Raw genomic sequence first — 18,026 nt, 5'->3', positions numbered from 1 at the left:
GGTGACTTCTCTATAGGTACGTTCTGGGAGAGGAACAAGGATGGTCCTTCTTGCTCTGTATGCTCAACCAGGAGTTAAAAATTGGAATGGGCCCTAATCAGTTTGGCTCAGTGGATAGAGCGTCAGCCTGCGGACTGAAGGGTCCCGGGTTTGATTCCGGTCAGGGGCATTAACCTTGGTTGCGGGCACATCCCCAGTGGGGGGTGTGCAGGAGGCAGCAGATCGATGTTTCTTTCTCATTGATGTTTCTAACTCTCTATCCCTCTCCCTTCCTCTCTGTAAAAAAATCAATAAAATATATTTTTTAAAAAATTGGAATGGAACAGTTTCTAGGGCCCTGCTCCTGAGTCATTGTTGTTTTAAGTAGCTCAGAATATATTCTTTGGATTATTTGCTCATGCCTGCCTATTTTTTTTTTTAAACACCCCATCACCACTCCAAACAATAACAACAAAATAACAGAAATTCCTGAGGCATTTCTTAGTAGGCAGCCATGTTGTGGATTAACCCTCAGAGGAAAGCAGAAAACCTTAGTAGCCAGGCAACCCGAGCAGCCCCAACTAGCCTCCCTATACCTCTATGCTGCTTCAAGGAGCCCATTCAGAAAAGTAATATGCTATACGAGGCCAGCCTCTCCAAGAAGGTCATCTGATCTGAGTATGGGTGTTTTTGTTGTTTTTCTAAATAAAATGGGTTGTTTAGTTCTGCTTCTTAGACACATTTTTTTTAAAACAGGAGAAAAACACACAAATTGTATTAATTTTTATATGTACGTGGTAGCCTTGACAAGAGAATAATGACCTGAAGAAATGACCAGAGCAGGGAGCTTGTATACCTTTTGGACAATAAATTTGTGAAGAACTGACCAGACCTAGGGGTATGGGCTAGGCATAGTAAATGCTAAAGAGGTGACTAGGAAGATAAGGGTTGGTTTGCACAAATTTCTCAGCCCCAAATTCCTTGTCTCTGCTGAGTAGAATGTCTTTCCCCCCTCTGCTGCAGGGAAGTAGCCTTTCACATGGCAGATTTATATCTTGCTTTTAGCAGGATGAAGGTAGACACAATTTTTTATCTGCTGGATTCCTACTTTCTTTCCCAACCCTTATCATCTCCTGCTAGTCACTCATCTGTATAACTCTGCTTTCTGAGAGAACATATTGTGGTGCTGCCAGTAGTAGGCCACAGACTGATCTTGAGTGCCCTGGTTGCTGGGGGCAAGAAGCATGTAACAGGATTCCTGGCTCCAGCCACCCTGAGTTCCATGTTGTGAAGCATTTTGATTAAGCCCAGTAGCCTCAGAGTTCAATGACCTGGGTGAGAATCCTGATTCTGCCTTCGCCCAATTACTTATTCACTCAAACCCTTCCTTTTAATAACACTACTTATTTCATGGAATTAGATGAGACTCGCTTAAAGCACTGGTCAGGTACTACATGTCTGATGCATGGTAGTGCTCAGCGAATGGTAGCTACTTATTATACGCTGTTGGGTGTAGCCTTTCTCTATCCGCCAAGATGTGTTTGTTTTAACAAGCCTCCTCCTTGGCTTCTGTCTCAGACTTTCCCTTAAGAACAATCAGATTTTTAAACATGTTTTCATCCTGAATGAACCAAATCCTAATGTCTCCATGTGTAAAAAAATAATTGGAGTAAAAACTCAAGAAGCAGTTTTCACACTCCATCCCCCTCGTTAACATCCAATAGACATTTTGGGGATTAGAAAGCTAATATAGCATATTAGGCTCTAAAATGTAAAATCTTCTAAAGTGGTGTAAAACACATGAGTCTGAAAATCTTTTGGGCTTGAAAATTTTCCAAATTAGCCCAGTGCCATTGCAGTATGGTTATAATTTTAGCCAAACTTTTTTTGTTGACAAATAGCCCTAAAAAAAGTTTTTCCCCCCAATTTTTCAGTATCAGAAAGATCCATGCTCTTTCCAGACTCCAACCTCTAGGTGATGGTCCTCCATTGTCCATTCTTCCACCACACAATACACAGCAGCCTCTCTCCCTCCCCTCTTGGTTACCAGTGAGAAATGGGGAATGGCTAAGAGCTTTGGCCATGGAGTTAGGCCATCACAGTAATCAGTTGTGTGATCTTGGGCAAATTACCAGCTCTTCCCCATATTTAAAATAGAGATAGTTGTAATATCCATGGAAGTAGATTGTGGTCAGGATTAAATAAGGTAATATACATACAGAGTTTAAAGCACAGGAAGCAGCATTTAGTTAGAGCTCAATAAATACTGTTTTTAAACATCTTGTTAGTTGGGAGACAGCCGTCTAGTAGCTAGAACCACATCCAGTATTGCTCTGCAGCAAATGGATCAAGTTCCCCCATAAACACACACTGTACTAAAAACAAAACGGTCGAACATAGTATGAATATTTTTCTTTAGGCTCTGCAACTGGCCTGGTGGCCTTGAGACCTAGATTCTAGGCATGTACCTAAATATGTAACTGGGATAAAATGATGTAAACAGCCAGGAACTCTGGGCCCCTCTTTGATGGTTGGGAAGACTGCTGGTTCTGAGAGGAATGATGAGCCTGTGGGAGAGTTCACGGAATGTGTTCTGTGCCGGCCAGATCCTGTAGTAGCTGAGCGACACACCTCCCTCCAAGTCTTCCTGTGATTGCACCAGGAATCTTACCTTCTTCCACCCCAGCTGATTGCCCAACATCCCTTTACACTGGGACACTTCCTCACAGGGAATACAACACTAACTGCTTCATCTATAAAAATGATAAGGACTTCTGCCCAGAGTCTAAAGGAAAACACACTTTTCAGGACATAAAAACAGAAATAGCAGAGAATAATGCTTAAGAGCTTGATTCAGGATTCAGACAAGCTTTAGGTTTGAACCTTGGCTTCCATACTTTTCAGCTGTGTGACCTTCACCACCTTGTGACTTTCTCCCTCTGAACCTCTATTCTCTTATCGGGAAGAAGGGTTAATAAGTGTCTACCTCAGGGTTATTGTGAGGGATAAATAAGATAATGTATGTTAGGTAATTGGATGAGTACCTGGCATATAATAAGTGTTTCATAATGGAAGCTATTAACAGTAGCTTTGGTACAATTAATAAATGGATTTTGCGGCTCCTTCACATGCTCTTTACATTCATGGAGAAATCTAAGTTCATCTATTGCCAACAGGTTTTCTTAACCTACATGGAGAGCAATTGCTTGTTTAGCTTAGGGTAAAAGTGATGTTAAAGAATGAAAATGGTACAACCTGCCCTGGTTAGAGCATCATCCAGTGCAACAAAAGGTTGTGAGTTTGATTCCAGGTCAGAGCACATACCCAGTCAAGGTGCGTATGTTTCTCTCACATAGATGTTTCTTCCTTTCCTCTCTCTCCAGAATCAATGCGGGGGGGGGGGGGGGGGGGGGGGAATCGCCTCAGGTGAGAATTAAAAAGAAAGAAAATGGGACAACCTAATTGTCCAGGTTGATGAAATCATTCCTATCTTAAAAGCCCCTCAGGCCAAACCGGTTTGGCTCAGTGGATAGACCGTCGGCCTGCAGACTGAAGGGTCCCGGGTTCGATTCCGGTTAGGGGCATGTGCCTTGGTTGCGGGCGCATCCCCGGTGGGAGGTGTGCAGGAGGCAGCTGATCGATGTTTCTCTCTCATCGATGTTTCTGACTCTCTGTCCCTCTCCCTTTCTCTCTGTAAAAAATCAATAAAAAAATCAATAAAAAAAAAATAAATAAAAGTCCCTCAGATAAATACTTTTTATTACTACTGTCTTCAGACTTTTGTCCAAGTCAATTAAATTCAATAACTATTTAAGTAATTGTTCTATGTCAAGCACTCTGCTAAACACTAAAGACTCAGAGATGAATAAGAAATAACAGTTTAGTTGTTTTTTCTCTCCAGAAAACAACAGTTTAGTTATTGCCCCTTTGCCTACAAAATCTTCCCAAATCATCTTCTCTACTCCATCTTTTCACATCCTTCAAGATGCTTTTTAATCTAGTTCTAGGTGAGAACCTCTCTCTCTCTCTCTTTGTGCTTCCACCATTCACCTAACTTTGCCTTCCTTCATCTCTTACACAACTCTATCATATAATGCATGTTCAATGTTCTCTGTTTAATGCATATGAATTTCATCTCCCTAAGAGACTCTAGGGCATGAGTCTTCTATTAGTTCATTATATATTCCTATAGCATCTGCCATTCTGTTATTTCTATAGGGTGTCCCAAAAATATATACACATTTTAACAATTGATAACTCAATTTTGAAAATGAACTGTATGTTAATAAACACTGACTTTATATAATCACTCAAAGTGTGTATACATTTGGGGGGGGGGCACCCTGTACTTTAGATCATCAGTGATGATTGTGAATGAAGTTTTATGAGCTTGTATGAAATATACTTTCACTTATCCCTCTAAGTCAATTGAGATAGATAGACTTGAGGCCAAATTGCTACTTTCACATACCGCTTTATCTGATTCACTTAGGAAATTTCCTTTCTCTTTTTGCCTTCTAATTCTATTTCTTCCATAGTGTTGATGTTGAACACTGAATTCTGTGTAGAAAATGCATTTATTTTTTGCATTTGGTCTTGATAAAACTTGAATAACTATCATCCACTCAGAAACTCCTCTAGAAAAGGATAAGGCAGCTGTTCAGCACACTTGTACTAATAGCTCAACAACCGAAAGGATTTTTCCCCCATATCATCCTAAAAGGAAAATTTGCATCTTATCCTAGCTTAGATGTAGAATAGTGCCTAGTAACTAAAAGGATTCTCTCACTTTGGAAAACTATCCAGTTTTCTCTGAAATCACATATCTGGCATCTCTTTTCACCATACTGCCATCCATGAGGTTGTGGATAAGTCAGTAGTAACGTTCACTCAAGTTGTACTTTCTAACCTGAACACTCACATTTCTTCATAGTCTTAGAAAAATGTTAAAGAGATAAACCAATCTGAGTCTACAGGAAAATATCCTCTGCCCTTGAAAATCTCCACATACGTAGGTGTGGGTGAGCAAAGCTGAGGCAGCAAGAAGGCAGTTGTGCTTGTGTGCGTGTGGGTGTGCACATCTGTCTATGAATCAGAACCTTCCCAAAGGGAGGAAAATGCTTAATCCTATCAGTCAAGCTGGTGAAAGAGGTAACAGGCTCTGCTATTTATATAACATAAATTGGCATGTGCTGTACAAATGGAGTACTTTGCTGATCTCATTTTTTAGAGCAATTGGGATTAAGGAGAGGCAAAGAAAGGGTAATGAGAGATTCAGATCATGACTATAATTTTTTAAATAACATTGCTTTTCTTACACTGTACCTCCCAGAGACAGAGAATTAGATAAAGTGGAATTCTATTTTAAAAGCAGGGTGATAATAACAGTATCACTGAAGTCTGGGTGTAGAAGTGAAGAGGATTATCTGAATACTGCACTGATTTTATTTTATTTCAAGGGTGTTCTCCAGTGTCACTATTGCACAGGTGCCAAAAATGTCTCTGTGCTAATAAATGGACCATTGGGTCATCCAGAGGAATTGGTTCGTGGGCACCATGACACAATGAGGCATCAAAAAGAACTCTGGAGAGCCCTGGCAGGTTGCCCAGTGGTTGGAGCATGGGTCCCGTGCACCAAATGGTCTCAGGTTTGAATCCCAGTGGAGGGCACGTACTTGTTGGGGTGTGGGGGGGTGGGAAACACATTGATGTTTCTCTCTTTCTCCCCCTCCCTCCCTTCTACTCTCTCTAAATGGGAGCGGGGATTAACAACAAGATGATGCAATATACCCAGCTTGTCTGTCTCGCACCCCTTCCCATGGGGAGAAGGTGAAGCCCTCTGCCAAAGACAGCAGGAGGAACTCTCACCCTCTGAAGTGACGACAGTAATGTGCCATTGCCCATCCAAATCCAGAGCCTCTCTGGAAAGAGAAGGATGTGTTTTCTAGAAATGAAGCTGTACTTGGAACCCCCTGCTGAGTACAGTTAGGGGGTTGAAGTGGCCTGCACTGCACTCTCTGGGGCACCCAGGCTCTCCATCTTCAAAGCCTCTAAGCTGGGGTGCATTTTATCCATCAGTTCCTCCCTGACTCCACATTCTAGTTCAGCGGTTCTCAACCTGTGGGTCGCGACCCCTTTGGGGGTCGAACGACCCTTTCACAGGGGTCGCCTAACACCATCGGAAAACACATATATAATTACATATTGTTTTTGTGATTAATCACTACGCTTTAATTATGTTCAATTTGTAACAATGAAATTCGGGGTCACCACAACATGAGGAACTATATTAAAGGGTCGAGGCATTAGGAAGGTTGAGAACCACTGTTCTAGTTCCTCCCAATTCAAGAACCCACAGGGTTAGGAGACAGGGGACTTCACTAGGCAACTAGAGAAAGTGTAAACTATACATTTACAAAAAGACATGAGCTGTCTCTTCCTGCATAATTTATTTCCTCATCTGTGAAATGGGAATAAGAGCCCTGTCACATTTACTTCGCAAAGTGCGTAAAGTGGAAAAGCTATAGAAAGGCAAAGTATTATCATGGTCTTTGTAACTATCTTTATTATTACACATCCCATAGACCCATAGTTTCATATAACATAAAATAACCAAATATCTACTAACATGCCTCAAAAGCGAGTCCAGAGTCTGCTGAGGAGATGGCTGCATAAAGCTTGTTAAAATTCAGGTGCCCTATCCCTACCTGAAGCCTACTGAATGAGAACCTTCAGGTGGGGAGCCCAAAAGCCTGTGTTTTTTTTAAAAAAAAAACGCTCCCAGGCAATGCTGACCATCGGCCAGGTGTGTGATCCCTATCTGCCTATTCTATGAGCACTGGACAAAACTATTCAGCTTGGTTTGGACAAACCTTGACTAGCAAGGGGTAGGTTACAGCACAGGTGACTGACAATCATTTTTTAAGAGAACAGGAAGCGTAAATAGTATTTTAGAGGGGTTAAGTTTCCGCAGGAGGACCACCTGGACGGGGAGGGAGGCGGGTGGTGGGAGCGGGAATTGCACTCACCTACAATGATACCGCAAGCACTGACCAATCCAATCTCCTTCTTCAGGGATACTCCGCCCTCTCCGGACCCAGTCTTAGACTCGCTCCCCGCTGGGTGGTTCTTTTCGGCGTTGGTTCGGTGCCTGGCTCCTTTTTCCATCTTTCTCAGTAGGATTTCAACCTCCGAAAGATATCTCTTTCTAAATGCGAATGGGTGTAAATATATTTATAGAGCGAGCCTTTCAAATTAAAGTGTCCCTTTCCAGTATAAGAACCACCCCTTCCCTCTTAAAAAGACACAGGCAGATAAAAGAGAAAATTGAAAATATTTCTACTCTACACTGACACTTTCTTGTCACTCGTGCTTATGAACAAGGAAAGTGTTAAAAGGGAGGAGAAAGAAGAGACATAGATATTTAAATACAAACGTAAAACTGTACCAGCGACTCCGGCTGGAATGCTCCTGGGAGGGATGTAGCTCTTCGGAAAACAGGATGGTTCTGCAATGTGTACCAGGCTTATTTCAGACGCTTCAAAAAGAGACAGTCTGGATTTCCCTCAGCTCTCCCCTCAAGAAAACAGATTCCTGCCTCCCCTAGCCTTTTCTTTTAGGAGGATAAAAGTACTTTTCATTAACTGAAGGGGAAAAGGGCGATCCTCCGCCACTTCTCTTGAAGGAAAACAACTGTGGATCCGACTGGTTTGCTCTGGATCTTGTTTCCACCTGCTGTGGGTTTCTTTTCCTCTCCTGGGCTTCTGCTTTCCGATCTGCCCAGATGTCCTCTCCTGTCTCGCTTGTCTTCTTGTCCTTGTTTTCCCTCTTCTGATCTCCGTGCTCACGGCACAGACGGCCCCATCTCTCTTGGTCGCAGGAGAGTGGCTCAGGCACACACAAACGTGCTTCCTCCTCTAGTGCGATTTTATGTGCCGAGCTAGCTCCGCCCTCGCCCTTCCATTCCTCTCCATCCTCCGTCTCCTCCCTCCTTTTCAATTTAAATAGTTCTCTTTGTAATCGTCTCTTTTTCTCCGTGTCAACTGTTATGGGAGAGTCCACGAGCTAGTATTGCGCTATAGATCAGACAGCTTTATAAATAAGGGACTAGTGCAGACACTTTCATGCCCTCTGAAAGTCACTGGCGAAGGCACTAAAATATTTATATCTGGATCATTTGAGGATACTGGAGAGAAGGTTGTAAGGACATCATCTTCAAGTTTCTGCAAGTAGGAGGAAATCCACCAGTGGGGGTGGGAAATGGAAAGAATTAAAAATAATGGAAAAGGAGTTCATTTAGTATGATTGCGAACTGTGAAGAGTACAGTGGAAACAAGCTCACCAAGAAGAGGTAATGGCCTCACTGTTCACAGTTTTTATTTAACGTTAGACAAGACAGGAATAAAATGACTCCCACTTTGGTCCCAGGAAAGAATGACACAAAATCTGGTAGAATGGGGCCTTTCACAGCTCCCAATATTTTTTTGCATCTATAAATTATTTGAAAGGCAGACCCGGAAGGTTGTGGGGAGTTATCAGCACCTCTCTGTTCATGAACAGATTGTTGATCTTAAGGGATGACTAATTTATGACCAAATTAAGATTGTGTCTTGGCTTCCCTGAATAATTTCACCCAGAAATTGCTGCCTTAAGAGTGAGAGCAATGATGTCTATTTATAACTGTAAAGTACTTTGAAAAACAGCAAGAAGCAATACAATAGACAACACAATAAATCTAAAATAAAATTATTTTTCATCTGTATTAAATACATTATGCAAAAGTACTTGATTTTAAAACAGGTCTAAAAAGTTCCCCAAGCTAACCACTAAGTATAGAAATTTGGCCTCACTTTTTTGGAATATGTTCCAAAATATTTTTTACTTTTTAGGAAAATAAATACTTCTTTAAAACATGGATGTTTGAGCTATAGTAGCAAAGGCTTTTCCAAATGGGGTAAAGTTCAATCAGCAGTCTTTTCTACTTTGCTCCTTGACTACTCAGCAAGTATCAAAAGATTTCAAAGGTTGAGAGTTCAACCCCTTCTACTTCTCTGCCAGTTTAAGATATTGCAAATTGAAAGCCTCAGCGAAAAAAATGTAGGGGGTGATGAGAATTTTTAACAAAAAGAACAGACAAGGCAGGGAATATATAGCACAAAACTCCACGGGTGGGGATGAGTCATGGAAAAATAAAAATGTTGAATACCTCTGGTCTTTCCTGATATTAGAAAGCACAGAGGGAAAAATGAATGGATTTATTCTTAAACAATCGTATTTGAAGACTTCTGATCAAATTTCAACATCAAGATATAAAATAATCTTTCTGCTTTTCAAACATAAGTTCTTGCAGTAATGTTTGCATTTCTAATTTAAATTATGTAAATTTAGTATGAGATAAAACATAAATGCAATGAATTTTATGTGTCTGGCCCAAACCAGTGCAAACTGTCCACAACATGGTAAGCTTTAGCCATCTCAATTTATGAACTAAGAGGCTAAAGAAGGGGCGAGGTTATGGAATCAAATACATTCTTGGGACATAGTGGTACTAAGCACACTAAATTGGACAGGAAGGGTGGTTGAAGATTAATATGTCTATTTGTTTAGCACCTGGAGCTTGCAAGTGGCTTATATCTGTCTACTAATGGTACAATGTAAAAGCTAGGAAAGGACTCTCTCCCCCTCCTTCAACAGGACCTTATTATATGGTTCTCTCTTCAGGTTGGGAAGTTTTTGTGAAATAAACCCTAAGTGTGTTACTATTCCACATGACTAACATTGAACACAGGAGAGAAAAAAACCTTGGTGTAGTATATTGAGAAAAATCTATAGAAATGATTCATTGAAGTTTCTTAAATTTTGAGCACTGGATTCTTTTTTATTTATAACTCTATTCTACATTTGCCTTTATGTATTTTATTCTACAGTCTACATTTAAATAGTGCTTTACTGTCTACAAACTGTTTTATGTACAACATAATTTTTTCGTCCTCATTGAATACTTTGGGTAGACAAGGCGGTTATTTTTTTCTATCATAAAAATGAGAAAGCCGCCAAAACCGGTTTGGCTCAGTGGATAGAGCGTCGGCCTGTGGACTGAAAGGTCCCAGGTTCGATTCCGGTCAAGGGCATGTACCTTGGGTGCGGGCACATCCGCAGTGGGGAGATGTGCAGGAGGCAGCTGATTGATGTTTCTCTCTCATTGATGTTTCTAACTCTCTATCTCTCTCCTTTCCTCTCTGTAAAAACTCAATAAAATATATTTAAAAAAAAAAATGAGAAAGCCAAGGCTCAGAGAAGTGTCTTTCCTGAGGTAAAAAACAAGACACTTAACCTATTAGTGGACAAGGTGGATATCAGTGGTTTACATTGAGAACTTTTCCCAGGACACTATAGCTGCTTGCTGATGCCTCAACTTCCTTTGCCTGGAGGAAAGAAAAGACCCTTTGAGAGGGCCACGTCCACCGCTTCCTGAGTTGGTGTCATAACTGTGTCTTTTAGAGACCCAACTTGAATCCAACACTTAACATCTATTTAGTGTGACCCACAGGACTTAAGCTGCTCTCCCCACTCTCCCACCTCAACATTTGTCACTCCTTCACATGGTCCTTGGTTTGGCCATTTTTCAAGTACTTTAGCACGACTCTGTTTCCAATATCTGGGTGACTGTTTCCTGTTGTTTTTGCAGGCTTAAAAAGGAAAGAAATTGATTCTTTTAACCAAGGAAAGGGTAAGTAAGAGGGCCATTTTTCTTATGAATATGGATTTACGAAGAGAAAGGCTGTGTGAGGCTGACACCTGCTGTGCAAAGAGGAACATGGCATGGGGACATGCTACTTGCATAACAGTTAAACAGAAACACTGTCATGTTCCAAAATATTCCCTTTTTGAAATAACAGGTAAGAAATATCTGTTATTCCAAAGAAATAGAGCACAAAGCTCATTCACTCCATTCTTAATGTTATTTTTCCTGGACCCAATACATAATTATCCTATTCTTATTCTTTGTAACAGAGCTGTGAAGTCTGAGGTCACTAAAGGAGGATCCAAATCTCTTCCTGGAGGAAACTCACAGTCCATGCTCCCACTCCACTCTCTTCTTGCATCTACATGCCCAGAGTCAGAAGGAAACCCTGATTTCAGTTAAAGCCAGCTTTCTTCCTAAAGTCCAGTGACCACTGCCTATGGTCAGACAGTGGCTTCCTGAGCTAGTAGTTCTAGGAGCCTTTATTTCATTAAAAATGGAAAGCAGATGAAAATTAGTGAGCAAAGAAGAAGGAAATAGAAAAAAGAAAATGCCAGTACAGGTCAGAAAGAAAGAAAAGAAGAGAAAATGTGGCGATGCAATCAGTTAATAATCCTTTTTTAGTGTGTGCTCTGTCTGCCTGTCAGACATATTTCTAAGGGCAAAGGACGTTGCATCTTCTAGGGTTTATGCAGTCCTGAGAATCTGGATGAAGTGACCCTGTTTTGTTATGATGGTTATTTAATTCGTGCTCTTCTGGAGATAATGATGAATCCTTGCTCTTACACTAGAAATAAAAATTCCAGCAAATTACTCTTCTGTTTGCTGCCCTTGGCTGGATTCCAAGCACTAGTGGGAAAGAAATAAAGATGCATTCTCTGAGGCAGGCTGCACATCCTTAACTCCTTGGCTGGACCCAATCTGTCACGGGGTCTTGGTATTCTAAGGATTTAGGTGACTCCAGTTCTGAGTGTTCGACTATGGAAACTTCTATGTCTTAATTGGTTTTCTTTCCTTCATTTCTCTCTCTCTCTCTCTCTCTCTCTCTTTCTTCCTTTTTAATCCTCACTCCAGGATATTTTCCCCATTGTTTTTTAGAGACAGTGAAAGGGAGGGAGCAGGAGACAGAGAGAGAAACATTGATGTGAGAGACACATCAATTGGTTGCCTCCTGCACACGCCCTGATGGGGTTGGGGATTGAACCTGCAACCCAGGTACATGCCCTTGACTTGGAATTGAACCCAAGACCCTTTAGTCTGAGGGCTGATGCTCTAATCACTGAGCCAAACCAGCCAGGGCTTAATTGGTTTTCACTGAGGATTACTCTCTCTCAAAGATAAGTGCTCAACCCAGCCGGCTGGTGTGGCTCAGTGGTTGAGCATTGACCCATGAACCCAGAGATCACGATTCCATTCTTGGTCAGGGCACATACTTGGGTTGGGCTCCATCCCCAGTAGGGGACGTGCAGGAGGCAGCTGATCAATGATTCTCTGTCATCATTGATGTTTCTACCCCTCCCTCCCTCTCCCTTCCTCTCTCTAAATCAATAAAAACATTTTTTAAAAACAATGAGGGCTCCTAGCTATCTAATGAAAATATTGGGCATCATGACACAATGTGACTTACCCTTCCATCTGCCCATTGGAAGTCTAAAGAAGGGCTCATATCTATTTATCTATTTATTTATTTATTTAATTTCAAAAACTTATAGTAGAAAGTGCAAAATGAAAAACCTTATTTATAGCTCAAAAAATAATATGCTGATGCTTCTGACATTGCAATACATATTGAGAAAGCACAGCTGCTTTTATTTTATTTTTATTTTTTTTAAATATCTCTGCTAATTAATTCCCTTTTTAAAAAAATATACTTTATTGATTTTTTACAGAGAGGAAGGGAGAAGGATAGAGAGTTAGAAACATCGATGAGAGAGAAACATTGATCAGCTGCCTCCTGCACACTCCCCACTGGGGATGTGCCCGCAACCAAGGTACATGCCCTTGACTGGAATCGAACCTGGGACCCTTGAGTCTGCAGGCCGATGCTCTATCCACTGAGCCAAACCAGTTAGGGCCACAGCTGCTTTTAAATCTAACACAATTCAAAAGCAGCTAGGCACACAACAAATGCTTTTTTATAGTAATCAACTACAAAAATAAACATTGTAAAGATATATGCCTTTCTCCTCTGGACTGTGGCTAATATACTAAAAAATAATAAATTGTCCCTATAGTTAATGAAACCTTTTTGCTTTGGGGGTCTACAAAATAATAATATATCTAAATCTCCATGGAATTTTGTTTCTTTGTTTCTTTTTTTTAAAAAATATATTTTATTGATTTTTTACAGAGAGGAAGGGAGAGAGATAGAGAGTCAGAAACATCGATGAGAGAGAAACATCGATTAGCCGCTTCCCACACATCCCCCACCAGGGATGTGCCCGCAACCCAGGCACATGCCCTTGACCGGAATCGAACCTGGGACCCTCCAGTCCGCAGGCCGACGCTCCATCCACTGAGCCAAACCGGCTTCGGCGGAATTTTGTTTCTTAACAAAGCTTGATGCAACAGGAGGGTTCATATCTTTTAGGATAATGGAAGATAAGTTCCCTGAGGTCAGAGATTCACTTCTGTAACCCCAGTAACTAAAATGGTCCTGGCACTCAATAAATATGAATAAATGACTGAATGAATGAATGGTGATTGCATTAATGCATAATAAATAAATAAATAATAATGAATTGGCTGATGTGCTAACTAATTATAGTGAGATATAGTTCTCAGGGCCTGAAGAGAGACTGGGTTGTGGAAAGAGGAGAAAAACATGGTCAAAGGCTTGACCTTGAAGATTATTTTCATGTAGAGTGCAAACCTCAAGCAGGCTTTCCACACTACCATTGTCCTGTAACCGACTTTCCATTTACATTCTCCTCTCTGCAAACAAACACCATCTCCCAAATCCTCACTTCCTCTTGACCCCCTTGCCTGTTGTTTCATGGAGAAAATGGAAATAGCAGAAAGATAATTTCCATATCCTCCAACCACAGATTCTGCCAATCTGCCTGTAGCTTTACCCACATACTCTGATTTCCCTCCCATAAAAATGGATGTGCTGTCTGTGCTCCTGTGTATCTCCCTGACTTGTACCAGAGCTTCCTTGTCCTCTCTCACCTACTTAGGGACTTTAGTTATCCCTCTCTCTCCTGCATTATCCGCTTTTCACTCTTTAGGGGATTATTCCTGTCAGCCCATCAATAGTTCCCATTAAACGACAACAAAAACCCTAACAGAACTTGCCTTGACTCAATATTTCTTTTCAGTTGCCATCCAGCTTCTTTGCTCCCCTGTTTTCACTCCTTCACCTCCATTCATGCCTGAATCCATGACATTTAAGCTTTCATCCCCATCACTCCGCTGAACCAATTCTTGCCAAAGTCACCAATAGCCACCACATAGTCCAATCTGCCGGAGTCCATTCATTGTCTTCACTAGCTGAGTATAGACAGAGACCCCCAAAAGCTAGTACCCTTTGAAGTCCTAGCAAAGGTCAGGGCTGTATACCACCCAGTTAATCTAGGAACCACCCAGTTAATTTAGGTAATGGTAGCTGAAGCATCATCCCCACCTTAGTTCACTTAATTCCTTAAATACTTATGTAAATCCTTGTTGATTATTGTTGATTAGATATTCTGCCTGTTACTGGAATTTGCCTGCCTAAGGGTCATGCTATGACCTAGTATGTGTGTCATTGAAACCTCCTTACCCTAAAGGCTACTCCAGATCAATAAAAAGTTGAATCGGCCTGAGCATCAGTGGAGGTCCTTCTGGACTTGCCCGCCTGGTCCCCCAATATTTCAAAATTATCTCGTGTTATTTTTCTCTCATTTGTGTGCGGCTCCTCTTTCAGATACCGAACCCTACTCCACGCAGGACGTGGAAGGAAACACTCAACACAATCTGTGGGCATTTGTCAGTCTTCATCTTACTGATCTCACAGCAGCATGATTCCTGGGCATCCACTCTCCTGACTTTCCCCTTTCTCACTGGTCTTTCCTTAGACTCGTCAGCTGGACCCTTTTCTCTGCCCCACCTCTCCCCTTCTCTGTCCTCCCTCACTAACTGGGTGGTCTCACCCAGTCCTATGACTTCCAGTAGCATCTGTACACTGATATATCCCAGATACATAGATCCAACTCTCATATTTCTCATAAATTCTAGAGTCAGCTATCTATCTGTCTATTTGATCTCTGTTTGGATATTTACTAGACATTTCAAACTTAACATGTCCAGTGCTTGCAAACCCCTCCAAACCTGCTCTTCCTCCAGTATTCCCCACTTTAGTAAATGGCACTAAGTGGTCAGGCTAAATATCTTGAAGTCGGCCTTGAACTTACCTGTCATAAACCTTACATTTGGGTTGTCAACCAGTCCTATTAGCTGTATATTTAAATTTATCTAGAAATGAATCACTTCTTACCATCACTACTGCTGCCACCTTAGTTCATCACCACCTCACCATCTTTATTTATTGAAATAAAGACTATTTCAATAGCCTGCTAATTGGTCTTCCTGTTTCCATACTTATTCTCCTACAAATGGCCTCCTATACACTATTGTCAACACAGCAGCCAGAATAACCTTTTATAATCGTAAATCAGGTCATGTTACTCCTCTGCTCAAAAACCTCCCATGGATGCCCATCACACCTAATTAGAGTTGAATCTAAAAGCATCTCTATCATGGCCCCAGTGACCATTCCCAAATCATATCCTGCTGCTCTCCCTTCCACTTAGTCCCCCTGGACTCATAGGAGTCCTTACTATTCTTTGAACACTGAGCTCTGCCTCAGGACTTTGCACTAGCTGGAGCCTCTGTCAGGAACATTCTTTCTCCAGTCACATGCCTCGCTCTCTCGTTTTATTTATTTATTTATTTATTTATTTATTTATTTATTTTTGATTTCAGAGAGGAAGGGAGAGGGAGAAAGAGAGAAACATCAGTGATGAGAGAGAATCATTGATTGGCTACCTCACGCATGTCCCACACTGGGGATCAAGCCCGCAACCTGGACATGTGCCCTGACCAAGAATCAAACCGTGACCTCCTGGTTCATAAGTTGATGCTCAACCACTGAGCCACGTCAGCTGGGCTTCTCTCTCATTATATTTTTTATTTTTTAAAAAATATTTTTATTGCCCAGGCCGGTTTGGCTCAGTGGATAGAGCGTCAGCCTGCGGACTGAAGAGTCCCGGGTTCGATTCCGGTCAAGGGCATGTACCTTGGTTGCAGGCACATCGCCAGTAGGGGGTGTGCAGGAGGCAGCTGGTCGATGTTTCTTTCTCATCAATGTTTCTAACTCTCTATCCCTCTCCCTTCCTCTCTGTAAAAAATCAATAAAATATATTTAAAAAAAAATATTTTTATTGATTTCAGAGAGGAAGGGAGAGGGAGAGGGAGAGTGAGAGAGAGATAGAAACATCAGTGATGAGAGAGTATCATTGATCAGCTGCCTCCTGCATGCCTCCTACTGGGGATTGAGCCTGCAACCCGGGCATGTGCCCTTGAGGGCAATCTAAACCGGACCTTTTAGTCTGCAGGTGGACGCTCTATTCACTGAGCCAAACCAGCTAGGGCCTCTCTCATTTTATACATGTCCCTCAGCAAATATCTCTACTCAGAGAATTTATTTGACCACCCAATAGAAAATCAATCTCTGTTTCATCAATTGGACTTGGTTGGTTTTTTTTTTTATTATCATTACCTAATATTATTTGTTTGTTTACATGTTTCTCCTATTAGCATGTAAGCTCCAGATTATTTGACTTTTTGTTGTTGTGTTGTTAAGGTGGTGTAATGATATTATGGCTATGGTTAAAGAGTACTTATATTTTAGAGATATTTTCCAATATATTTATGGATGAAATAATATATCTTGGGTTTATTTCAAAATAATATAGGAAGAGGGATGGAGAAATAGATTATTAATGAAAGAATACCAACTATGAGTTGATAATGTTTAAACTGGATGGTGAAACCCTAGCCAGTTTGGCTCAGTGGATAGAGCATCGGCCTGTGGACTGAAGGGTCCCGGGTTCGATTCCAGTCAAGGGCACATGCCCAGGTTACAGGCTCGGTCCCCAGTGGGGGATGTGCAGGAGGCAGCTGTTCGGTGGTTCTCTCTCATCATTGATGTTTCTATCTCTCTCTCACTCTCCCTCTCCCTTCCTCTCTGAAATCAATAAAAATATATTTAAAATAAATAAATAAATAAACTGGATGATGATAGAAGTCCCTTACACTACCTTCTCTAGTTTTGTTTTTTTTAATTGATTTTTTACAGAGAGGAAGGGAGAGGGAGAGTTAGGAACATCGATGAGAGAGAAACATTGATCAGCTGCCTCTTGCACACCCCCTACTGGGCATGTGCCTGCAACCAAGGTACATGCCCTTGACCGGAATCGAACCTAGGACCTTTCAGTCTGTAGGCCAACGCTCTATCCACTGTGCCAAATCGGTTAGGGCATCTAGTTTTGTATGTATTAAAATTTTCCATACAAACAAACAAACAAAACCTTGGCTTGTTTCTTCACTGTTATCCCTTTTTTAAAAAAAATATATTTTATTGATTTTTTACAGAGAGGAAGGGAGAGGGATAGAGAGTTAGAAACATCGATGAGAGAGAAACATCGATCAGCTGCCTCCTGCACACTCCCCACTGGGGATGTGTCCGCAACCAAGGTACATGCCCTTGACTGGAATCGAACCCAGGACCCTTGAGTCCACAGGCCGATGCTCTATCCACTGAGCCAAACCAGTTAGGGCCACTGTTATCCCCTTAATGCTTATATCAGGGCTTGGCATATATAAGGAATTTAATAAATACATATTTAGCCCTAACCAGTTTGGCTCAGTGGATGGAGTGTCAGCGTGCAGACTCAAGGGTCCCAGGTTCGATTCCAGTCAAGGGCATGTACCTTGGTTGTGGGCACATCCCCGGTTGGGGGGTGTGCAGGAGGCAGCTGATCAATGTTTCTCTCTCATCGATGTTTCTGACTCTCTGTCCCTCTCCCTTCCTCTCTGTGAAGAATCAATAAAATATAGATATAAAAATAAATAAATAAATACATATTTAGTCAATAATTATTGAGTATTGAATTAGAAAAGTAAAGCGATATTTTCAAGATAAATTTTAATCATTTACTGCCAATTATTGAAAATCTAGACTCTGAATTTCAAAGGAGGATTTTTCAAAGAATATCTCTTTCCAGGCCTTGTGTCCGAGAATGTCTTAATTATAGGAATG

General features: G+C 41.3%; 1 protein-coding gene across 1 annotated transcript in view; it reads right to left on the bottom strand.

The window, feature by feature from the left end:
• The window catches only part of SLC7A8 (solute carrier family 7 member 8), a 50,747-nt gene extending 42,845 nt beyond the window's left edge, over positions 1 to 7,902 (bottom strand). Inside the window, exons 1-2 of the mRNA XM_036355523.1 lie at positions 7,427 to 7,902; positions 7,008 to 7,186 (exon numbers count right to left, since the gene is read on the bottom strand). Of these exons, the coding sequence (XP_036211416.1) occupies positions 7,008 to 7,146 (139 nt within the window). The 5' untranslated portion in view covers positions 7,147 to 7,186; positions 7,427 to 7,902. The remainder of the gene's footprint in view (positions 1 to 7,007; positions 7,187 to 7,426) is intronic.
• Between the last annotated feature and the right edge of the window lie 10,124 nt (positions 7,903 to 18,026).

This window comes from Myotis myotis, unplaced genomic scaffold, assembly GCF_014108235.1.
Source record: "Myotis myotis isolate mMyoMyo1 unplaced genomic scaffold, mMyoMyo1.p scaffold_m19_p_1, whole genome shotgun sequence".
NCBI lineage: Eukaryota > Metazoa > Chordata > Mammalia > Chiroptera > Vespertilionidae > Myotis > Myotis myotis.
This window is presented reverse-complemented; position numbering and strand designations above follow the sequence as displayed.